The following is a 26,114-nucleotide window of genomic DNA, read 5'->3' on the forward strand; positions in this document are numbered from 1 at the left end:
TTACAAAAAACATAGCGCCCTTTACCAGTGTGGCATTGAATTGCATTTCGACACGTAAACCCAACGCAGAACCATCACGGTCTCCAAGCAACTGCGTGGCCGTTGCGTGATCACTACGCGGAAGCATAATCAGGCCTTAACTAATGAGAGAGAGAGGAGAGAAGGGAGAGAGAGAGGGGAGAGCAGTGTTGGGAGTAACGCGTTACAAAAGTAATGCATTACTGTAATGCATTACGTTTTGCTGTAACGCGGTAATGTAAGGCATTACAAAAAAAAAACTGGTAATATTTTACTCGGTACAAATCTCAGTAACGCGCGTTACAATGCATTTTAAAGCAGAAATCAATTGACTCTACATTCGCGATCGAGAGATGGGCATACGCTCCACTTTTGGAAAAGTGTGACTCTACACTATGTTAATTAAGCGCTGTTGTTAGCAGGCTCCATGAGCTGCTGGACACTGACTCACGGAGCGGCTCCCAGTCGGTCAGAGCGCAGCCGACCCGGCACACCGTGGATCAACAGCTGAGGGGCAGCGGCGATGAGGCGGAGGCTCCGCTTTTATGTCCGCGTCATAACGCTTTTGGTGCGAGTTTAAAACAGTAGGTTTACTTCAAAACGCGAGCGTCAGGCGCTGTCAGAGCGTTAATGAACAGTGTTTTAGAGCTCCCCTAAATGTCTCAGGTAGGCTTTCAGGTAATTTCGCAGCATAACACATCGCCTTCAAGGTCATTAAAAAAGACGTACGGCAAATCTGGAATGAAAAATGTCACTGTTATTTCATCCCCGAATCCCATTCATGAACACAATATCTAATATCTGTTTCTCGTTTTCCGTTTTTAAAACGAATAACGGGATAAGAGTCATTTTCCGGTTTTCGTTCTTTTATTTTGAAACGAAAAACATCACATCCTGCTGTGTAATTAGCTGCATTGAACACAAGAAGATCTATTGAGAACAAAAAATCCATATTTCCTTTTATTTTGGCGAAAAGTAATGCAAAAGTAATGTAAAAGTAGTGTAATGCCTTACAATTCAAATAGAGTAATATTGTAATGTAACTAATTACTTTGACAGTAACAAGTAATAAATAATGCATTACGCTTTTGAAGTAACTTGCCCAACACTGGGGGAGAGGATAGAGGGGAGAGAGGAGAGAGAGAAAAGAGAGGAGAAAGAGGATTCAGAATAGATCGGACTGTTCGGATATAATAACAATGGATATGACTATGACCTGTGGATGACAGCAATGCGCCCTTAGGCATCTAGTCTGCCGAAAATATAGTAGTAGAAGAAGAACTTTCGGTGACGTCAGGACGCAGCGGGCGCTGCTCCGCTGCTCCGCTGCTGACGTGTTGGTAGGGAAGTCGCTGTCTGTAGCGAGCTACATCCATGGTAGCCACGAACCAACTCGTAGCTCTTCATCACAGCAGGCCACTTTGAAATCATATGATTTGATGCTAAGTTAGCTATCTGATCAAATAACATCGGAAGAAGCCCGGCTCAGGCGTACAGGTATGGGACTCATAATGAAGGACAAGAGCTAGCAAGCTGTAGTGCTAACACCAAGGTTAGCTATTATCTATAAAGCTAAACGAAGTTTACGCACGTTTACACGTAGCGGTTGTAATGTAACGTTATGTTCTTTTAATGTGTTCTTACGTCCTTGCTGAAAACAGATTCAGAACGGTTAATTATAGTAATGCTTATGATGGCAGTGACAGTTGTAATCTCCGGAGCTCCGGAGCTCGAGCTTCCAGTTAGCCTAGCTAAATGTAGCCGAGTTCCACTCAAAGCTATGCAAGAGAGAGTCAACAAGACGAGACACTAGACTAGTCTCCTGCATTCTCTATCCGACCCAGACCCAGTCATCAGACTAGTCCAGGGCTCCTCATTCTCCACTAGTAATTACATGCTGTTGTCACTTGGAAAAGCATGGACAATAACTTACTGCCTGGGCCTGATTTAAATTCCGGGTACTAGTATATTATATGGGTAGTGCTAGAAATATACATCCAGTTGCCAATTTGTTAGGTAATTTACACAAAGCGAATGCATGCAACACGACAGCCTACCACATGAGGGTTCTATATATGACATATCACCGAGTTGTCACAAGCCATTTTTTACGAGTTAAAGTAGTTAAAAAGCGCAATCACCTAATAGGTCATTCTCTGACTATAATACAAATATTGGTATCCGCCCCAGAAGAAGAACCAGGCTCCAATATCAGTAGGGTTGGGACGATATAAATTCAATTCACATTGAGCAGGAATAGAACACGCTCATGATTTTCAGAGTCAATACAATTTTAAAGTCCCAACATCACCAGGGGCAAGCGTTACAGCCACAGTGGCGAGAAAAAAACTGCCTTAACAGGCTTTTAGGCAGAAATCTCGTGCAGTCCAAGCCCTTGGGTTCCAACTGCATTTGGTGTTGGTAGTAGTAGTTTTAACAGCAGTAGTAGTATTAACAGTGGTAGTCCATGGTGGCAGGCACAGCCACCCTGAGATGGAGCCATCTCAAACATGTCACCGTAGGATTTTATTGTAGATTGTGATAAAAACACTCACAATTAGTTGATCATGAGACCTAATGATTTATGATAATTTCATTTTTATTTGAAGAGTTTTAATATATTATAATTATGTGGATATAGTATTGTGTACGGCAATGTTTTTGGCAGGATTATGTAACATGAAATGATCGTCCCATGCCTAGTCAGCTGTTTTGCTTTGACCTTTCATTGCAGACCACTGAGGCAGCCCTCACTTAGACAACTGAATGAACCAGTTATTGTGATAATATCAATATTGGTGAAAAGCCCTCTGATTTTTGTTCTATAATTTCCAAGCCCTATGTAGGGATAGAGTTGCTTTCCAACTTCACAACAATATAATATAATTTAATATATATTCTTTCGTACCTCTGGTTTATGACACAGGACACTGAAATATATGAAACCAATTGCAGAATATTTTTAAGTGGCATATAAATATGGTTTCCAACAATATTCTGTCTGTTAAAATCACCCAGTCTGAATCTACCTTCTGTGTGTAACTTTACTGGGTGGCCATGAGTTTTAACTAGGGATGCACAATATTGGATATTGGATTTTTTGCCGATATCCGATATGCCGATATTTTAAAACTAATTTGGCTGATAACCGATACCGAGATATATATATATATTGGTATCGGTTATCAGCCAAATGAGTTTTAAAATATATATATATATTTATATAAATATAGTATAGTATATATAGTTTTATAAATATATATATATATATATATATATATATATATATATATATATATACATACATACATACATACATACATACACCTCCGCCTCACCTGCGGAGCGTCACACACCGCGGAAAGATTCGCCGTGCTCCGTGCACAGTGGGACAATCAGTCTCCACCTGAGGGGCGCTTGGCGTTACCTCTGACTCGCTGCATAGTGTCGGCTTCAGTGAATATGATCAAACAAATGTTGCCGACTGCGACTTGCGTGTTAAAAGAATACGTGTTGGCTCCTCCTCGCATCACCGATGCTGAACAATCACTGCAAATACAAACTTTGCTATCTGTTTCCGACACCTTAAAAAACGTACACACAGCTGACATTTAAAACTTCTCCCTCGCTCTGCTGCAAGTTGAAGTAGGTGACGTGTCACGTCGCAATGCGCATGCAATCCTCGCGCCCTCGGGCATTTAATCTGATTTAATCAAGGAAGCAGCCGTCTTTATTTATCGGTTTAATATATCGCCCTGTTAGCCGATATCCGATAATACGTTTTAACGTCAATATCGGCCGATACCGATACCTTGCCGATAATATCGTGCATCCCTAGTTTTAACTCGCTTTCTTGCCATGTCATAAACATAGGCCTAGTTGTTACAATGGTGGAGCAAACTTAACGGAGCCCAGCAGATGGAGGACAGAGGATTTCTCCGATAAACTAACATTCTCTGTGTTCCACAGGTGTGGTTGAATGCAGTTTTATGAAGAAGTGTGAGTGACTTGCACAACAACAATGGGGAAGAGAAGGGTGCCAGATCTCTACAGAGCCCCCTTTCCCTTATACTCCATTAAAGTGGACCCTAAAACAGGGCTGGTGATCACAGCAGGAGGAGGGGGGGCTTCCAAGACAGGCATCAAGAATGCTGTGGTAAGTCCTGAGGATCAAGTGTCTCAACATTTCAGCCAGAAAGGTTATTAGGCCTTGGATAGCTGGCTCACCTTAACGGTCAGCCCACCTTAAGGGAGTCAGAGTTCAGAGTAACTAAATTGCAGCTAACCTAGGGCCCTATGATTCCCTATGATGGGAAACGCCTGGCTGTCGCCTCATCTAAGAGCTGATTATTTTATACTTTATATTTTTATATTTCTTTCTTTCTTTCTTTCTTTCTTTCTTTCTTTCTTTCTTTCTTTCTTTCTTTCTTTCTTTCTTTCTTTCTTTCTTTCTTTCTCTTATGAAGCAGCTGCAGCTGTACATTTTCCCATGGGATTACTAAATTATTCTGATTCTGATTTCCACAAATATTTACGAACAAATATAGAACTACAGATCGCGTCTAACAGGATGTGACTTTTTCTACGACTTCCTGTCAAATCTTCGAAGGCCAGTGGAAACTATCCGACTGGAGTGCAGCATTTAGGCCCCGCCTCCTGCTGCTGCCGCCTGCTCTCGTCTACTTTCCAGGCATGGCGCAGTTCATCTTGAACTAGCCTAATAGCACGTGTGCTACTGGCTGCTTCTCCTCCGTCTGCTTTGCTCTGTGTGCATTGACCTAACTTGACGTGGCTGTAATTCGATTTCAGCCATATGATTGGTTCGGCACGGTTTTATACTCATTTTCATTGGCTGTTGTCAAACATGGAAGGAATGTCTTATATCGACGATTGACCTGTCTTATATTTCTATTGAGAAAAGGTTATATTGCGATAATTATCGCTAAAGCATTTTTCACTTTTGTTTATTTGAAAGGGTTTTCCTAAGTGTGTTGAGTTTTCAGAACCACCAAAGAGGGTGCGATTATATATGTACTGTATATTACAAAAGTTTATTCTACTCAACACTAGAACATGTTAAAGCAACACTTAAGAAGTTTTCCTCTTCGGTCCCGCTACAGGTTGAAGTGGAATTGTCCATTAATGCCGTCGTAAATAATTTAACCTGTCGCAGCCTACCGTGGCACGCAAGTTATTTGTTTGTATGCAGAACCGGCTCTGGAAACGAACGATTTGAACGATGTCCAGTGACAAGGTAGAGTAGCTAACGCCTTAGCTAAGATTAGCTAACATGAGCCATAGCGATAGTTACATATATATTAGCACAATAGCGCCAATAAAATAATTGACAATGTATTGTACACAGATGCACACTTTTGAGGAAAAAACCCTTACCGGTATTATTTACAAGTCCAGCAGCAACAAATCCAAGTCACCAGCCGTCTTGCATTTTGTAGCCTCCTTCAGCTCTCGCCAACGAGTGTGAGCCAGTCCGATATTCACTCTCGTTCGAGCTCGTTCTTTGTCATGCTCCCGTTTTCTTTTCTCTGCCTCATCAGACATTATATTCCTCCTTTTCTTTGCAGGTGTTGGCATGACGCCAATTTAAAAACTACCTAGCTGCAAGGTATCTTCCACGCACCTGCCTGGTGTTCTCCCACTGATCTCCACGCAGAGCCTCCACCTATGGGCTTTTGTAACGCTTGCCTTAAAGCAGGTCAAATTTGTAGTCTCGTTAGAACTACAAAAACACTACCCGACGAGGCAAAGTTACATAGTGCGGTTACAGCCGATAGAGGGCCGCAGAGTGAATGCGGAAGTGCCGTTCACACGGTTTTGAGGTGATGAACCGCTGAAACTATTCTGGAAACATTATTTTAAGGCACTAAAACTCTTTAGTGTTGCTTTAAGTCTGTGTATCTGATTGTATGAATGGTATTATGAAAGTTTGTTAACCAGCAGCAGTAGCAAACTCATGACTGTGTTTCAGCACTTCCTGGACCTACAGCTGGTTGGAGACCAGTACAGCGCCATTCTCCTTCACGCTCATGATACTGACACGCGCGCCACCATGAACATGGCTGTAGGTAACGGTGTGATTGCTGCAGGACAGGACGGGACCTGCTGTCTGATGAGGTTTAAAAACTGCTCACAGAAAGAAGAAGGCAAAGATGCTGCCAATGATGGTGAGGCTTACTGCTACAATCTGAAATACTGTTTACCTCCTGTAGGGGTGGGCAGTATCTCTGTTTTCCATGAGACGGCTTGAATGAGTATATTGCGGTTTGGGTGAACACCAATCAGTACCTCATTAACTAGAATGAGGTGTGCCTGTGTTAGAATTCAACAGAGACTGGAATTTAATATCTGCCATACATGTAGAGATTCTGATACAAGACAAATTTGGAGTCGTTTTTCCAGAGCTTTATATATAAATTATAGCGACATAGAGGTTGTGGAGATAAGTTAAACCTTGGTTCCCAAAAAAGTGGGAATCGTCAGTCAACTTGCGATTCGATTACCATTCAGAGGGTCATGATTTGATTATTTAACCAGTGGATTTAGATATGAGAATTTTTCATTGAAAAATTTCAAACTAATTTGTATTTGTATGATGCAGTTGGTGTGCTACATTTCTTGTATAAAATGTGGAAAGATTGCAAAAAAAAAAAAAAAGTGTAATTATTTATATTTGTCCCACCTCTACTAAAAAACCCATAGAGGCACCTTTGTTTACCATTGAAATAAGTATAATTTCTGCAGCAGGGAGAAGTGTGCAGTACGGTAATGCCAGGAGGCGAGCTGGGAAAGGAGGCGGACAGGATGAAGCTGCAGCATCTGGGGTCATGTCAGATATGAAGGACGAGACAACTCGTATATCTGTGACTGCCTTGGCTGAAGTGCAGTCAGATCTGAACCCCCAGGACCCGCTCCAGAAGGTGGTACGGTTCAGTCCTGACCTGAACCTCCTGCTGACTGGGGGAACAGATGGACACATACGAGTCTGGGAGGTAAACACTGCCTCATTTTTCTTTTCACTTAAAGAGTATCTGTAGACCAGTTATGTTTGGATGGTGTATTTCAGTTCTGGTTTGGTTTTGGTTTTGGGTGGGTGACTGCTCTAAAGGAGGCGCAGAGAAGTGTGTAAGACTGCAACTCTATTTCCTGGTCTCAACACTGGTTTGTCATGTTTTAGGACTACCAATGAGATCAGCGATGTTTCTAGATAGGAGAGCGGCTCCATCCAAAGTGGGGTGGATGCCATCTCTCCTGATCAGACCAGGTTTTCCCCAGAAAGGCTGCCAATTATTAACCAAGCCCACATCGTTATTTGGACACCACCTCGACAGCCAGCGGTGGAAAGATGACATGCGGCTATACATGTCATCACTAGTATAGTTTGGCAGGGGACCAGAGAAAACTACGGAGTCCGACATCGTTTTTGCATATTCGCACACCGAGCCAACATTAATTTTAGTGACCTCCGATTGGCGTAATCGGGTGTCATTAACGTTGACTTGAAAAACAATCTTACTGTATTTACGTTTATCCTTAGCCAGCAGTTTCAATTGAGCTTCGATGTCGCCCGCTCTGGCCCCTGGGACACATTTGACTATGGTCGCTGGTGTCGCTATTTTCACGTGTCTCACTATGGAGCTGCCAATGACCAGAGTTGGCTTCTCAGCGGGTGTGTCGCTGAGTGGGGAAAATCGATTAGACACGTGAACATGGTGGTTAACCGTGGGCTTTGGTTTAGAACTATGCCTCCTTCGGACATTCACCCAGCCTCCCAGCTGCTCGGGGTTTGCCGGGAGACGGCTAGCTATTACGCTATGTCGGTCCGCACCGTGTACAGCTAGCGTCAGCTGGCTGGTTACAGCGGCAGCCGACGGAGGATTGTTGGTGCGGAGCCGCGCTTCCAAATCATTTATCCTCACCTCCAAAGCAAAAAGTGAACTACATTTATTACATGTACCCTTATCAGTAAAGGAGGCAGAGTAGTAGCTGAACATCAGACACACCGGGCAGGAGAGAAGACAAGGAGGACAGGGAAAGAGAGAAGCCATCGTAGCTGCTAGGCTAGCTGTTGCGCTAAAGTAGCTAGCAGAGAGAGCGCGTAAACAACAGCAAATTTAGCGAGGCAACTCAGAGAGTGAGCGATGTGTCTGCTGAAGCAGGGATAGCGTGTGCTTAGTTTAAACTTGGCGGTAGTAAGCCGCTGAACAGGGAAACTACGTTAAATTAACAGAGTTAGACGAGAGAGAAAAACACAGCCTGTAGCGACTATCACGGAGAAACAGGAAATGACGCAAAGTGCTTACCGTCAGAGAAGTCTTGTGAGCCTTCCAGGGTCCGGCCAATATTCTTTAAAGTTTTGTGAGTCAGTGGTTCAATTCCCCCGCTCCTCCAGTCCACACATAAAAGTGTCCTTGGGCAAGATACTGGACCCCAAAATTAGGGATGCACGATATTATCTGCAAGGTATCGGTATTGGCCGAGAGAAGACACGGGCGCATTCACAGAATCTGGTGCACGCGCACTGACGAGCACTCGATGGGAGGGAGCGGTGGAGCTCTGTGGTAGAGGATTAGGCACGTGAGTGTTGTAAACATTCAAAATGTGACTCGATCTGCCAGACATCGGCAAAAAATCCAATATCGTGCATCCCTACCCAAAATGCCTCTGAAGGCTGTGCTACCAGTTTCTGAATGTGTGACATGAGGACTGCGAAGAGGACTATGTAGAGGGCTACAGTGCATCCGGAAAGTGTTCCCACACTTTTACCACATTTTGTTATGTTACAAATTTATCCCAAAATGGATTAACATTGGACAAATTCTACAAACATTTCCCTATCATTAAACATGTTTGTTTGAAATCTTTGCAAATGTATTAAAAATGAAATAATCCCATGTACATTCACAGCCTTTGCCATGGCACTTAAAACTGAGCTTAGGTGCATCCTTTTTCCACTGATCATTTTTAAAATGTTCATATAACTCGATTGGAGTCCACCTGTGGTAAATTCAGTTGATTGAACATGATTTGGAAAGGCACAAACCTGTGGTACAAGGTAGAGGGCTTCATTGGGATTGGGTCCCGCTGGCTCCCGCAGGACCCAACCCAAATCTTGCGGGAGCGGGCGGTTTGAATATTGCTGCGGGCGGGAACAGGCGGCTAAAACAAATAACTGCGGGAGCGACAGGATGACGGAGTCAACAAGTGAAGTTGAGAAAAAGCTAAAACAAGGTCTCTACAAGCGAAAAAACGAAAGGGAAACGAAACAAACAACCCCATGAGTCTCTTTATTAATAGCCTATAAAATGACATGTTTTCTCCTGCGGGACAGGAGAAGACACAAAATCAATGCATCTCTATTATTGTGCGGGCATAAATTCTCAGGGTTTTGTGGGCGGGCAGGAGTGGACATACACATTGTGGGCGCGGGCGGGAGTGTAACACACATGTTGCGGGTGCGGGCAGTAATGGTCAGAAATTCAGCGGGAGCGGGATGAAGAAAACAGTCCTGCGCAGGGCTCTAGTACAAGGGTACAGAAAAATGAAAACCTGCTCCAGAGCGCTCTGTACAACGACCCTAAGCACACAGCCAAGATAACAAATTCGAACAAACTCTGTGAATGACTTGAACCCGATTGAACATCTCGGGAGAGATCTGAAACTGGCTGTGAACTGACACTCCCCATCCAACCTGATGGAGCTTGAGAGGTCCGGCAAAGAAGAATGGGAGTAACTGCCCAAAAATAGGTGGGCCGAGCTTGTAGCATCATACTCAAAAAGACCTGTTGCTGTAATTGGTGCCAAAGGTGCTTCAACAAAGGCAAAGGCTGTGAATACTTATGGATATAGACCAAAAATATACTTTAATTTACAAATAAAATATATTTTACTTATATTGAATTATATTAACTTTAATTATATACTATATAAATATACTTCATACATTGGCCAAAATTTCAAACACACTTTTTTCACTTTGTTATTATGGGGTATAGTAAATAGAATTTGGAGAAAATGAATTTAAATGAGGCTGTAGGGAAAAAGCAAAGCGCTGTGAATACATTCTGGATGCACTATGTATAAAGGACTAGGTAGAGGCACATATCGAGCACTGTGTGGAGTTCATCCATTCGCATGGACCAGATCCCTGTTTACACTGGAGAAACAGGATCCAAGGTCTAACCTACATGGAATCAGTTCATGTTCACAGAAATCCTTGAGCTATCCAACACAATAAAACAATCAGAGAATCTGAAAATAGTTGTCATATCTACACTGATCAGCCATAACATTATGACTGCTGACATGATGAGGCGGGCCTGCGTGGTCTGATCCAACAGACGAGCTACTGGAGCTCAAATTGCTGAAAAGGTTCATGCTGGTTCGGTACTGCCGAAAGCGCCAACAATGGGCATGTGAGCATCCGAACTGGACCACGCACCAATGGAAGAAGGTCCGACCTACACTCACCGGCCACTTTATTAGTTATACTTTGCTAGTACCGGGTTGGACCCCCTTTCGCCTTCAGAACTGCCTTAATCCTTCGTGGCATAGATTCAACAAGGTACTGGAAACATTCCTCAGAGAGTTTGGTCCATATTGACATGATAGCATCACACAGTTGCTGCAGATTTGTCGGCTGCACATCCATGATGCAAATCTCCCGTTCCACCACATCCCAAAGGTGCTCTATTGGATTGAGATCTGGTGACTGTGGAGGCCAGTTGAGTACAGTGAACTCATTGTCATGTTCAAGAAACCAATCTGAGATGATTCGCGCCTATGACATGGCGCGTTATCCTGCTGGAAGTAGCCATCAGAAGAAGGCTTGGGCGGTAATACGGTATACCACGGGTCTTAAAAATAGCAACGGTATCAGTTTCAATACCGTCATTAAAAAAATGCAATGCACTTATATAGGAGACAAGGATTAAATATAATTTATTTAATGCCTAAAAATGCATGTGTGGTTGTCATCACGTGACAGTGTGGAACAGAGAGAGAGAGAGAGAGGGAGAGAGAGATGGCTAGTCACGCACCGAGTGACCTGGTCTCAAAGAAGAACACGACTTCTGCAGTTTGGCAGTATTTCGGGTTCCGACCTAATGAGAAGTAGAGCTTAGTTCGGGACCAGAAAATCAAGCCCGACCCTACCCGAGCCCGTGCGCGTTCTGTCCGAACCTGGACCGCCCCGACACATTAACTGTGATTAAGAGCCCGAGCCCGATTTCAACCCGACAATTATTTTTCATGCATGAGGCTGTTGTATGTGCATATCCGTGGGAAGTGGGGGTGCGGCTGCACCACTACTCAGTCACAAAAATATACAAATAATTTTATAGGCTACGTTAGTGCCGCGATTAGGATATGACTGGACAAAACCGACACGTATGTTATCGCCTTCTCCCACTAGTCACTTGAAATGATCCCGTACCTCAGACTTTCCTGATGACTGGCTCAACGTTAATTGTCCTGTTTTTAATTTATCCTTTGTCTCCAAGTTCCATGTTGCACTTTAGCGTAACTCCTTTATTCTTTGATTTAGCTGCACAGAGCGGAACCGTTATGAATGATGCGTGCGCACTATGTGTAGCGTCTTTTTTTTTTTTTTACTTTGTGTAACTTTGTACACATTTCTTACGTAGTCCTACTCTGCTAAACATATAACCAATAATATTTAATGTTTATGCCTAGCCTTCTCCTCAGATTAGGGGAGAAGGCTAGGCATAAATGCAATGATAGAAAAAAAAAAAAAGAACGAACGAACACAAACGCTTGTTAAAAGCAGGGCTGTACAGTGCGACATATATGTCGCACGTGCTACACTAAAACATGCCTGTGCTAAGAATTAATCTGCCCTGTAGCACGGGGTGCTATGGGCAGATTTAGCCATAAAAAAATATATATTTCTGTGTAGAACAATGGTACTACGACCATAGACGTCGGAACTAGGGGTGCGGGGGGTGCCCCCCATCAGCCTCCCCGCGGCATCCGAGTGCTCTTTCACAGCCTTGCGCAGGTTGAAAACCTGGCTGCGCAACACTAGGAAGCAGGAGAGATTTACGCATTACGCTAATCATAACTCTACACTATGTTAAGGGTCATTCCGTGTCATTTCATCAAATGCCTCCCACCTGACCATCTCAGAATGTCCTGAAAAAATTCAAGTACAAAGACACACTTGTTAATAAGACAAATCCAAAATATTAGGTCTCTACTGTCAATAGTTTTCTCATGAAACATCATTGAACGAAGGGTAGTTTAGACAGTTTTTGGCATCATGCTCTGAAAAGCCATTTTTAAACAGCAATATCTGGAAAACTATCTCACCTGTGGCCTTCAAAATTTCTACAGTGTATATCTGTTACTAATAGCCTCCAGACATGGAATATCAGGGGTGTAGCTCAATGATAACCTAGTATGGTAGGTACTTAAAATATGGCTTGTTGAAATAAAGTAGTACGTTTGAAGAGTGGCTGAGCTCCCATTTTTGCAGATAAAAGACTTCTATCACTTCTGCCTCTATCTCTGGTGTTAGCTTAAACATTCTACAAAATATGGTTTCTCTCAGATTATTAGTTTCACAGATATTAAAGGAAAAGTTCGGAATTTTCGACGTAGGACCTCATTTCCAACTTACCCGAGGTGATATAGGTCGGTGGAGACCGTTTTCAGCACAATTGGTCCAGTCCTTATAGTTGCACAAGTCACTGTTGCTAAACTGGTGTTGAGCTAGCGCACGTCAACGGTAACATCCAGCCTGTCTCTAAAAACAGCTTTAACTGCTCCGCAGAACACCCGAGACAAATGTATTATGACGTCGGACTATCGATGTACATGTCAGTGTTGGTAGAATAATTAAAAAAAATGTTTTAACGCTGCTACGAGTACTAGCTGTCACGACTGTAGGGCGCTTAGGTTTCGTTTTTACGCACTACTACTAACACGCAAAGCAAAATTCCGCTGCTGCTGAGAAACTAGTCCCTCAAAATGTTTTATCATTGAAAATGCAAGGTTGGTTTAATTTCTAAAATTATTCTACCAACACTGACATGTACATCGATAGTCCGACGTTATAATACATTTGTCTCGGGTGTTCTGCGGAGCAGTTAAAGCTGTTTTTAGTGACAGGCTGGATGTTACCGTTGACGTGCGCTAGCTCAACACCAGTTTAGCAACAGTGACTTGTGCAACTATAAGGACTGGACCAATTGTGCTGAAAACGGTCTCCACCGACCTATATCACCTCGGGTAAGTTGGAAATGAGGTCCTATGTCCAAAATTCAGAACTTTTCCTTTAAGGCTCAAAAATGGAAGTTAACACATCTTTGCCCAACTTCAGAGTCATATTCCAAAAAACTGACAACACGTATCAGGTCCAAACTTACTTTTTTTGAAAGATCATATTCTTGTTAAAATCATATTAAAAAATTGGGAGGGTGTTTTGCCTCATTTTGTCGCAGTGATTTTTTCAAAATTCTGATATTGGTGGGGTTTTGTGGCCGGTTTTGGTACTGCATGTCCTAACAGCCTTCTTGTAAACATCACAGCAGGGCAATTCAATTGTGTTTTTTACCATTTACCAAAGACTTACATGTGACTAAATGCTACTGATAAATTTAGCCTTACGAAAACATTAAAATGTAGCACAGTTGTAGAGGCAATAAGTCCTTGAATGTGAGTTAAACATGGTGAAAGCAGCTTTTAATGTCTTAAACCATGAACAAAAATAGCATAATATTGAAGACTGTACATTTTGTCATACTTTAAGTATATAAATATCACAACCAAACCCGACTGAAGTTGGGCAAAGATGTGTTTACTTCCATATTTGAGCCTTAATAGCTGTGAAACTAATAATCTGAGAGAAACCATATTTTGTAGAATGTTTAAGCTAACACCAGAGATAGAGGCAGAAGTGATAGAAGTCTTTTATCTGCAAAAATGGGAGCTCAGCCACTCTTCAAATGTACTACTTTATTTCAACAAGCCACATTTTAAGTACCTACCATACTAGGTTATCATTGAGCTACACCCCCGATATTCCATGTATGGAGGCTATTAGTAACGGATATACTCTGTAAAAATTTTGAAGGCCACAGGTGAGATAGTTTTCCAGATATTGCTGTTCAAAAATGGCTTTTCAGAGCATGATGCCAAAAACCGTCTAAACTACCCTTCATTCAATGATGTTTCGTGAGAAAACTGTTGACAGTAGAGACCTAATATTTTGGATTTGTCCTTTTAACAAGTGTGTCTTTGTACTTGAATTTTTTCAGGACATTCTGAGATGGTCAGGTGGGAAGATTTTCATAAATTTGATGAAATGACACGGAATGACCCTTAATTAATCGCTGTTGTTAGCAGGTTCCATGAGCTGGACACCGACTCACGGAGCGGCTCCCGGGATTAACAGCTGAGTGGCGGCGGCAAAGAGGCAGAGGCTCCGCTTTTATGTCAGCGTCATAACGCTTTTGGTGCGTGTTTAAAACAGTAGGTTTACTTCAAAATGCGAGCGAGAAACTTGTTATCCGTTTTGCGATTGTTGACTTCAAAGCGAAAGTCGGATGGCCGCAACGTACACGGACCGTTTATCCAGTTAATCGGGGAGAGACGCATTATTGTCTCCCCTGCCCCCCCCTCTCAGAAAATAGTTCCGACGTCCATGACTTTGACCCGACCAAGGTTACGTAAAAATGGCTGGCCACTTCCCAGAGGGCCAGGAGGCCATTTACAAAGCAGTGTCCAGCAGACAGTCTTTAGACTGGCAGTGTTTTAACGCCTGTTATGTAAAAATGAGTTAAAGTGTAATAAAGATGCTTCTTCTGCATTTTTAGGGTGTGCTACAACTCTCTGGTCCTGTGCTAAAAAACTGTCAGCCTCTGTAGCACTAATGCTATGTGCTGAAAAAGTTAACGTACAGCCCTGGTTAAAAGGCCCAGCCAGACCCAGCCCGACGGTCGGGCCGGGTCGGGCTCGGGCAGAGAAGCTAAACTCTAATGAGTTTAGTGACGTCGTCTGAGCCTTATGTCATCATTTTTAATTAGTCACGGTAATGCCGTATACTGGGGTAAAATAGGGAGGAGGTTTGACGGTATCAAAATTTGGATACCACCCAACTCTAATCAGGAGATGGGTACACTGTGGTCATAAAGGGATGGACATGGTTGGCAACAATACTCAGGTAGGCTGTGGCGTTGACACGATGCTCAATTGGTACTAATGGGCCCAAAGTGTGCCAAGAAAATATCCCCCCCACCATTACACCACCACCACCAGCCTGAACCGTTGATAAAAGGCAGGATGGATCCATGCTTTCATGTTGTTGACGACAAATTCTGACCCTACCATCCGAATGTCGCAGCAGAAATCGAGACTCATCAGACCAGGCAATGTTTTTCCAATCTTCTATTGTCCAATTTTGGTGAGCCTGTGCAAATTGTAGCCTCAGTTTCCTGTTCTTAGCTGACAGGAGTGGCACCCGGTGTGGTCTTCTGCTGCTGTAGCCCATCCGCCTCAAGGTTCGACGTGTTGTGTGTTCAGACAGTGGCGGTCCTAGGTTTCATGACGCCCTAGGCGAACCTCACCTCCAGCACGCGAAACTATGGAAGGCCATCCAGTTCAAATATACGTGAATTCTAACACGTTAACAACATGTAGACGCGTCAATTTTTCACGTGCCGTCTTCGTGTTTTCTACATGTTGTTAACGATGTGTTAACGACACGTCAACGATGTGTTAACGACGTGTTAACGACGCGTCAACGACGCATTCAATTCATGTTATTGTGAACCCTTTGGCCACTTGTCCAGTTTGAACGGGTGAGAGTCAAAAGTTCCCATTGGCTACTGAGCAGTAGGGTTAAACCATTTCTGTAAGCCTGGGGCATTTCCCACCCACTATTTAACATGATAAGGAACCATTTTCTTCCTTTGTGTAGCTTATAAATAAGACATTTGGATTGCAGTTGTATTACTTTATTAATTATTACTAATTATTAGTTATTAAATTATAGACTATTTTTTATCAGGATAAAATTGCCTCATTTTGCTCCACTAGAGTGGGCATTCAAGCTGTAACACCATTCTTCAAACTTTAATTTTATAGCCTTAAAACATTAACAATCTTGTCGTAAAAACGTTACTGCAATGGTACTCCCTCAATGCTTTAATGAATATCTGTATTTGGAAAACATGGAACTTTCCTCTGAGCATCTTAATTTAATATATGACCAGCAGGGGGCATATACTATACCCTTATTCCTGATGAACTGGTAAAATACAGGTTGATAAGTATGTCCAGGTTTTATTTTGATGCTTGGGGTGGGAAGCCCTGTTGACATTTTTTTATATTGTTTTTAAATTTTCTTCTCTTTTGACCATAAAAAAAGAACACACATTTTCCCTTTTATAACTAGAAAGCACAGTGAATACTGCTGAAGCTGCACAATGCTTAATTTTTTTTTTTTTTTTTTTTGTGCGGGCGCTCATCCTGCCCCTCCACGAATGCCGCCCTGGGCGGCTGCCCATATGAAAAACTGCCCCTGCGTTCAGAAATGCTCTTCTGCATACTTTACGGTTGTAACGAGTGGTTATTTGAGTTACTGTTGCCTTTCTATCAGCTCGAACCAGTCTGGCCATTCTCCTCTGACCTCTGGCATCAACATTGACATTTGCGCCCACAGAACTGCCGCTCACTGGATATTTTCTCTTTTTCTGACTATTCTCTGTAAACCCTAGAGATGGTTGTGCGTGAAAATCCCAGTAGATCAGCAGTTTCTGAAATACTCAGACCAGCCCATCTGGCACCAACAACCATGCCACGTTTAAAGTCACTTAAATCACCTTTCTTCCCCATTCTGATGCTCGGTTTGAACTGCAGCAGTTCGTCTTGACCATGTCTACATGCCTAAATGCATTGAGTTGCTGCCATGTGATTGGCTGATTAGAAATTTGCGTTAACGAGCAGTTGGACAGGTGTACCTAATAAAGTGGCCGGTGAGTGTATATCAGCCATGTAAAAAAGTAATTGCCCCCCTAAACCTAACAGCTGGTTGTATCACCCTCGGCAGCCACAACTGCAATCAACATTTGCAATAACTGACATGAGTCTTACATCGCTGTGGAAGAATGTTGGCCCATTCCTCTTTGTAGAATGCATTAATTGCTTTCAGTCATTATCCTGCTGCAGATTGATGGGCGGAGTTTTCTGGTATAGAGCAGAACTCATGGTTCCATCAAAAATCGCAAGTTGTCCAGGTCCATCACAATAAAATCACCATGTTTTTTTTTTAAAGATTATTTTTTCGGCTAGAACGCGAGGAGGAGAAGACATTGCGGGAAACTGATCCCAGGCCGGGAGTCGAACCCGGGATTGCCGCGTCGAGCACGTTGAGCCTCTGTTCATGGGGCGGCTGTCCTAACCACTGCGCCACCGGCCGCCCCAAAAGCACCATGTTTGGTCCAGGTCCTGAAGCAGCCCCAGACCATCACACTAAAACCACCATGTAGACTGTTGGTATGATGCTCTTATTGTGGAATACCATGTTAGATTTCCACCAGATGTAACAGGACCCATTGTTGTAGCGAAAAACCTTCAACTACATAATTTCTAGGTCCATTTCAGATAAACTAACTATCTAACTAGTCTCACAATTGTAGTCCCAGATGAAAAGAAGTCCAGACAGTCTTTAATCCAAAGAAAAATTGTTTATTAGCCAATACAGGATCCAAACATCGAGGAATGCCCCGGGGCAAAAAAAACCCCGGGAGCTGTTTGCCCTCTGTTTATATGCTGTTGAACCCAGGATTTCCACGCCCATGTCAGGTTGTTACCCTCATCCTTTCTACAAATCAGGATCTTAATATCCCAAAAACAATGACTGTCATTTCCCCGCCCATAATTTGGAACAGCTATCACACTTTTGGCAGGGGTTTTCCCCCAAAGCTTCTACAAAGCGTCTCTCCTCAATCCAGTTATTATGACACAATGGTGTACACAGTGAGTCTACACTGTGTACTAGTGTTGCTTTCGTTAACGAAATATCGTCGTCAACGAACCTTTATCACGTGAGGAAGACGAGACGCAATGAAAATGCTGGTCATGTGACGATAACGATAATTAAATATATAATGCAATATTGTAGTCGAATAAAAACGAGACTAAATGTGGTTTACACTCGGCTGCAGATATAATTAACCCCTTAGCCACTACACCATGACTTGTTAAAGTTCTACCTGTGAGTCATCAGTCCATATAATCTGGTCTCAAAGGTCTTGGGGGTGATCAAGATGTTTTGGTAAATGTGAGACGATCCTTTGTGCTCTTTATGGACAGCAGTGTCTTTGGTCTCCCAGCTCTCCCATGGGTGCCATCTTTGCCCAGTGTCCTTCTCATTGTGGAATCATGAACACTGACCTTAAAGGCGGGTCCACACCGCACCGACTGCCCGACTCGGTGTCGGTAAATGAAGTCGGGCTACTTAATATGGCCGACTCGAATGGCGGATTACACATTTGAATCGGCTGAAATGAACGCCGACGTGGGCCGATTCGAGCGACCACACCAAGGAGACTCATGTCACGGACGCTTACTCTCTCAAAGACGCCGATTTTCGGTCCGGTGTGGACCCGCCTTAACTGAGGCAAGTAATGCCTGCAGTCCATCCATCCATCCATTGTCTACCGCTTATCCTGTATTCAGGGTCGCGGGGGGGCTGGAGCCGATCGCAGCTGTCATTGGGTGAAGGCGGGGTACACCCTGGACAGGACGCCAGTCCATCGCAGGGCCGACATGTAGAGACAGACAACCATTCACACTCACATTCACACCTACGGGCAATTTTAGAGTAATCAATTAACCTATCCCCATCCTGCATGTCTTTGGACTGTGGGAGGAAGCCGGAGAACCCGGAGAGAACCCACGCTCACACGGGGAGAACATGCAAACTCCACACAGAAGGAACCCGGGGCTGACCCGGGAATCAAACCCAGGACCCCCTCGCTGTGAGGCGACAGTGCTACCCAGTACACCACCGTGCAGCCCTCTGCATGCAGTCCTTTACAAGTTATTCTGTGCTCTTTTGGGACCTCCTGGATGAGTCAACGATGGTCTTGGTGGAGTTTTGGTGGTCGGTCCTGGGAAGGTTCACCACTGTTCCATGTTGTCTCCATTTTTTAATAATGACTCTCACTGTGGTTCGTTGGAGTCCCAGAGTCTTAGAAATGTCTTTGTAACCCTTTCCAGACTGATACATTTTCCTCATTTGTACTGTTGATCGCAGCATCATGTGCTGCTCTTTGAGACCTTTTAGCATCACGTTGCCAGACAGGTTGTGTTCAGATTGAACAGCTCTTGCAGGAAGCTGATCACAGCTGACATTGGGTAAAGACAGACGGACAGACAGCTCACCAGTCTATCACATGGCTGACATGTAGTGACATACCGAGTGGTTGAGTGTTCCCTCTAAATATGTACTGACGTGACTTGTCAGTAAAGTTTCAGTCATGTGCTCTGTTCTCTATTGTGATGACGGCGCTTCTTGGACACTCTACTTAAAGCCATGCGTGTGTCGTATTACAACGTGATGACGTATTTACAAGAGGGAACCATGCTCGGATCTGGTTGGACTTGTGAGTGCAGGCTGCCGGGGGACAGGGGAGGGGGGACAATCGTGCCTCAGCACGGTACGGATCCACTAGCCCTGGTGTGAAGGTGCCCCTAGTCCATTCAAGATGTTGGGTGTGTTTACTTTCAAAGTACTTTACACTGTAAGAAAAAAAACAAAAAAAAACGGTCAATGACTGGCTGCTACGGCTGCCAACCAAAAACCGTAAAATTAAAGTAAAATATCCAAATTCAAATAAAGTGCAAAAACATTACTATTACAGAAAATTACATTAAATGTTCTGCAGAAAAATACTGTTATTTTACAGAATTTTTCTATTTTTTTATGATCAAACACCTTTAATAAAGTGACAATGCTAAAAGTTCTGCAGAAAAATGAAGTTATTCTACAAATATTTCTTAATCTTTCTACAATCAAACACCTTTAATAAAGTGACAGTGCTAAAGGTTCTGTAGAAAATTATTCTACAGATTTTTCCTAAATTATTACAATCAAACACCTTTAATAACAGTTAAAAAACACCTTAAAAAACAGTCAAATGACTGGCAGCCAAACAAAAACCCTAAAATTAAAGTAAAATATCTATAATAATACATCTAATTCAGATTAAGTAACATTTTCATTCTGCACGGTTCTGCAGAAAAATACCACTATTCTACAGATTTTTTCTATATTCTTACAATCAAACACCTTCAATAACACTGTGTTACATGCTAAATATTTAAAGGGATAGTTCAGAATTTGGGACATACCTATTTTCCAAGTGAGCCGGTGTGTTCGAGACGTCTGGAGACGTTTTCAAGAAATTTCATTCAGTTCTTCTAGTTGCCGAGTTCGCTTATGCTATAGCTAGCTGCTGTAGCTACCTCTCCGAGTATGAATGTTTAATTCAGTGTTCAGGTTGACATCAGTGCTTCTGTTTCAAGTAGAAGTGTATGGTGCTATCTGAATGCCACAAACCTTATTGCTGTTAATGCTTGAGTTGAATAAATGGACACAGCACTACACTATTTTGTTTGTTTGCCGTGCAATGGCTTCGCCTCGCGGCAAGTTTTGAGAGACGGGGCGCCGCCTCCCGCAAGCTGTCGAAAATCTTTTAAACTGACCGTTGTCGATCTAAAATAAAGACGGATTCAGCAACTGCATATCTTATTTCTCGCATAAAATGTTTTCAGAAACGCATTTCGGTGAACTATTGTCTTAAAATAAGAGAGTTTCCAAACGAGCCGCCATGTTGGTCTGTTTGAAATCCGGGAGCAGACAGGACAGCTGTGAAAGCGATCGTCCAATCAGGTGCAGCCATGAAGTGTGCACGTGATTGGATGAAGGAGAGCGCCTGTTGATCATCCTCCTAGTGGCAGCCCACCAAGCGTGCAATACTGGCAAGCGGTAAACGTTGTTTACCGTAATATGGCAGCTGTGGAGCACCTAGTATTTTATAGGTTCAAATAGACACAAAATCTTGTTTTTATTAATTCTAATGGTAGTCCGTTTTGCTCAAATAGAAGTAGGGGCCTGTCTCTAATACTGGCCTCCTTCCAATCGAGGCCTAGGCCACGATGCGCTTGAGTAAATAAAGGCCCGAGCCTATATTAGAGGATTTACGGTAGTAACCTTCAGACAGGTAACAGGTGTTGCTAGTCGGAGGAGCTTTAATATTTTTTGACCGCTATCAAATTCAAGGGTACGCTGCTCATGTTTGTTTGTGAACCAAATGGACACTAATGGATTATTGCCGTGAGAAATAAATCAACATAAAACCGCAAAGGACGAAGTTGGACTGTATTGTATGCGGTGTAACTTTGCAACGAGCGCGTCAGCTAAGTCATTAGCCAGTTCTACTATTATTAGCCCATCTAGCAGCCCCTCAGTGGCTCTAAGTTTTAGGCTTAACCATTATATTAATCATTCTGGGGGTTTTTTTTGTTCATGGTAATAAACTGGTGTATAATAAACTGTGTGTTGATGTGTGAACTTTGAATGTGTGTTCTGGACTTTTATTTAGTTTCCAACCCTGAAGAAGAGGTTTGACTTCAAAGCACATGAAGGGGAGATTGAAGACTTGGATATGTGTCCAGGGAACAAGGTGAAATATTGTCCCATCATTGTGACATCTCCCCTCATGAATCAGTGTGTGCAAATGAAGAAAATAACAGAATGACAACAAATGAGTGTTTATTGTTGTGTTGTCATGCAGCACCTGGTGACTGTTGGCCGGGACTTTGTCTGCAGTGTCTGGAGCGGCAGTCAGTTGGCCATGGGTCTTAACTGGCTTGAAACCATGCCTCAAATAGCTGAGAAGACGTATCGACATATGGCTTGCAGGTAAATGAAAAGGAAAGACTTCTTCTACAAAAGAGCACCATATCCATCTGAATGATGTGTATTTTAATGCATTTCAGGTTCGGAAAGGTAGAAGACCAAAAAGATGCCCTGAGGCTTTACACAGTCCAGATCCCCCATAAACGAGACAGAAAACCTCCTCCTTGCTACCTCACCAAGTGGGACGGCAAGAGCTTCCTGCCCATGTTGACAGCCCCCTGTGGCACCGAGGTCATCTCCAGTCTGGCTGTCAGGTAACTGACTCGTTTTCTATGGACGTTCAGAGGGTCGTCTTAGACGTGAGGTAGATGGGGTTTGCTCAGGACTGCCTAGTGTCCCAGATTCGGTCATGGTGCCTCTCACTCTCCCTACATCACATGTGGCCTCTTATACTGTGTTTACACCAAACATAAAGCGATTTTTCTCCTCGGTTACTTTGGTGAGTTTGACTGCAGGATCATCTGTGTTTATTTGCATCACTCACACTAGACACATCGTAGAGGAGGTGGGGCATCATGTACCCACCAACAAGGTTTCCTCTATCCGTGGCTGAAATCACCACTATTGCTGCTTTGAACATGCTGAAGTCCCAGATCCGGGAAGACAAAAGGGGTCATTCCGTGTCATTTCATCAAATGCCTCCCACCTGACCATCTCAGAATGTCCTGAAAAATTCAAGTACAAAGACACACTTGTTAATAGGACAAATCCAAAATATTAGGTCTCTACTGTCAATAGTTTTCTCATGAAACATCATTGAATGAAGGGTAGTTTAGACGGTTTTTGGCATCATGCTCTGAAAAGCCATTTTTAAAGCAATATCTGGAAAACTATCTCACCTGTGGCCTTCAAAAATATCAGGGGTGTAGCTCAATGATAACCTAGAATGGTAGGTACTTAAAATGTGGCTTGTTGAAATAAAGTAGTACATTTGAAGAGTGGCTGAGCTCCCATTTTTACAGATAAAAGACTTCTATCACTTCTGCCTCTATCTCTGTTGTTAGCTTAAACATTCTACAAAATATGGTTTCTCTCAGATGATTAGTTTCACGGATATTAAGGCTCAAAAATGGAAGTAAACACATCTTTGCCCAACTTCAGTCATATTCCAAAAATCTGGCAACAAGTATCAGGTCCAAACTTACTTTTTTTTAAAGATCATATTCTTGTTAAAATCATATTAAAAAATCGGGAGGGTGTTTTGCCTCAATTTGTCGCAGTGATTTTTTTAAAATCCTGATAATGGTGGGGTTTTTGTGGCCAATTTTGGTACTGCACGTCCTAACAACCTACTAGTAAACATCACAGGAGGGCAATTCAATTTGTGTTTTTCAATTTACCAAAGACTTACATGTGACTAAATGTTACTGATAAATTGAGTCTTACGAAAACATTAAAATGTAGCACAGTTGTAGTTACAGAGGCAATAAGTCCTTGAATGTGAGTTAAACATGGTGAAAGCAGCTTTTAATGTCTTAAACCGGCATGGCAAGATGTCACGTCCGTAACACCAGATCAACACTCTTTCCACACTTGCTAATGATTTTATTCATTGTCTGATCTGCTCCAAACTTCCCATGCACCTCTGACAGCTGTCAGTGGAACCTTCGCCATAAACATCAGAGCTATTATAACTAGGGATGCACGATATTGGATATATCCGATATGCCGATATTTTACAACTCATTTGGCCGATAACCGATACCGAGATATATATATATATATATATATATATATATATATATATATATATATATATATATATATATATATATATATATATATATATATATATATAGAGAGAGAGAGAGAGATGGCATAAACTTGCACCACGAGGAGGCGGCCGCAGCACAGGTAGGCGACTGCGACGCTGCTGTGTGACCGCAGGCACTCAACGACCACACATGACAGATGGGTGGCTTTGAATGTCAATCGCTTGTGTCAAAACTTGCACCACAAGCAGGCGGACGCAGCACAGGTAGCATCCATGACACTGCCATGCCATGCCTGCAGGCACTCCACGACCGCATATGAGCGAGGGCCCGTCACAATACTACTTGCGGTTTTAATTATTTATTGTGATTAATCCAATGGCGATCAGCTGTAATAGGAGGAAACGGTGGGAAAGGTGTGTAGAACAGGGCATCGTGACAGTCTTTGACCTCACGTTATGCTTTGTTTCAAATGAGAATCAAGCATCCAAATGAAGCCAACAGAATTAGAGGCTGCAGTGTCGTGATTTGAACTGTTGAAAGTGGAAGTCAAGAAGTGAAGTCTAAACAGCAGGCCACCACAACATCATGACAGCGTGAAATGTTAACTTGAACGTTGTCTTTGACAGTGATTCTGGGACATTTCTTGGCCTTGGAACTGTGACGGGTTCGGTGGCTATCTACATCGCTTTCTCCCTACAGGTAAAATGTGTTGACACATATCTCAAACCAAGTAACATACATCAACCAATGAGCCCTGCTGAATGAAGGTAACTTGTCCGTATTGTTGGTGTATGTAGAAGCTGTATTATGTACAGGAGTCCCATGGAATCGTCGTGACAGACCTGGCCTTCTTGCCTGACTTGCCAAACGGCAAAACAATGAAAGGGAGTAATGAAACAGCCATGTTAAGTGTAGCTGTGGACAGCCGCTGTCAAGTACATGCTGTCCGCAACCGAAGTAAGTACTGCATCGTCATCATCTAATGAACACATTAAGCGCATGTAGCACAATTTCAGATGTTCTCACTCTTGGTTTTCCTTCTTCTTTAGGATCCTTTCCTATCTGCCTAGTGCTGTTCTTGTGTGGCCTTGTGGTGGTGGGAGTCGTCGTCCTCCTACAGTACCTCTGTCCAGGATTTTTTTAAACCATGCAAGTGTTTTCACACATCAGGCTTGATAGAGCTTGGACACAGTTCCACATTGCCACTGTCAATATCAGCTGTCTTCAGTCCAACATCCAAAGCTATGAAGGCTCCGACTCTGAACAGCTTCCATGGAATCCTGACTTCCTCAGTTGTTTGTCACACCTGTAATACCAGACTGGATTTTATTTGAATCTTTGATCTCCATCAGTTATTATTCATGTTGAGTTGAAGTATTCAGGTTCATGAAAATGTAAAGAATTTTATATTTTTTTATTGTGTGTCTGTATGTGTATATATATATATATATATGTATATATATATATATATATATATATATATATATATATATACACGCATGACCGCACACACACAGAATTAGCCTGTTTGAATAATTGCTTTATATGTGTTCTTTTGCTTTATTTTATCCACTAGTTGTCAGCAGAGTCCAGATTTTACAGTCCTTCACTATTTTTTTTTGTTTTTCTCAGTTCATGGGAGTTTTTTATTCAAAAAATACCAGCCATACTAGCTATATGTTGCCCAGTGTTAACTTCAACATAAAAGCACAACATCTTTGAGAAATGTATAATCATTTGAAATGACAAGAAAACAGAAAATACAGAAGATGTAAGAAAATGTGAATGCCCATATTATTGTAACTTACTTTGTGAAATGATAAAATAAGTTATTAGAAAGGTAGTTAAAAACACTTTTGGTCTCTAGACTTCTTGATCCTGATCTCTGGTTTATCAATTTTACTGCAATAAAAATGTAAAAAAAAATAAAACGGCAACAAAATTCATAAAATGTCAAAATCTGCTTCAAAAGTCATAAAAACCCATGGTATCGTATGCCTGTGAAAGTGGGAGTGAAGTAAGTCCAAAACAGTCCCCCCCCCCCCTATTCTGGCCGATTCCTGGTGAGGTCGGTCAAGGGGCTTGCTAGGGAGGAGGAGAAGTGGGGAATAAAACGTTGGTAATAACAGCTGGTGTGGGTACCAAGAGGGAGCTGGGGAATAGTCTCGTGGCCACACCAGGTCCACAACCAAAGGAATGAAATGCACAGTCTTTTTAACAGGGTTGGGGAACTGAGGGGTATTCCACCAAACTCGCTAATTAAAGCGGCGCTTACCTGGTTAAGCCTGGTTAGAACTAACGCCAACTTCCACTTGCGGCTAAACCCGTTCCATTAACGCATTTCAGCCGCGCCTTGTTGAGGCTTATTCAAGCCAGGTTAAAGTTGTCTTGTGTTACGCCGTTCACGGGATATG

At 42.7% G+C, this 26,114-nt stretch overlaps 1 protein-coding gene across 1 annotated transcript; it reads left to right on the forward strand.

The window, feature by feature from the left end:
• The first annotated feature begins 1,331 nt into the window (after positions 1-1,331).
• preb (prolactin regulatory element binding) lies at positions 1,332-25,657 on the forward strand. Its single transcript, XM_084027222.1, has 10 exons — positions 1,332-1,515; positions 3,988-4,174; positions 6,008-6,203; positions 6,781-7,028; positions 21,669-21,749; positions 21,861-21,988; positions 22,066-22,239; positions 24,327-24,399; positions 24,498-24,657; positions 24,750-25,657. The coding sequence occupies exons 2-10, from the start codon at positions 4,040-4,042 to the stop codon at positions 24,842-24,844; spliced, it is 1,290 nt and encodes a 429-aa protein (XP_083883348.1). The 5' UTR covers positions 1,332-1,515; positions 3,988-4,039; the 3' UTR covers positions 24,845-25,657.
• Positions 25,658-26,114: the final 457 nt, after the last annotated feature.

The sequence above is a fragment of the Eutrigla gurnardus genome (assembly GCF_963514095.1).
Source record: "Eutrigla gurnardus genome assembly, chromosome: 14".
NCBI lineage: Eukaryota > Metazoa > Chordata > Actinopteri > Perciformes > Triglidae > Eutrigla > Eutrigla gurnardus.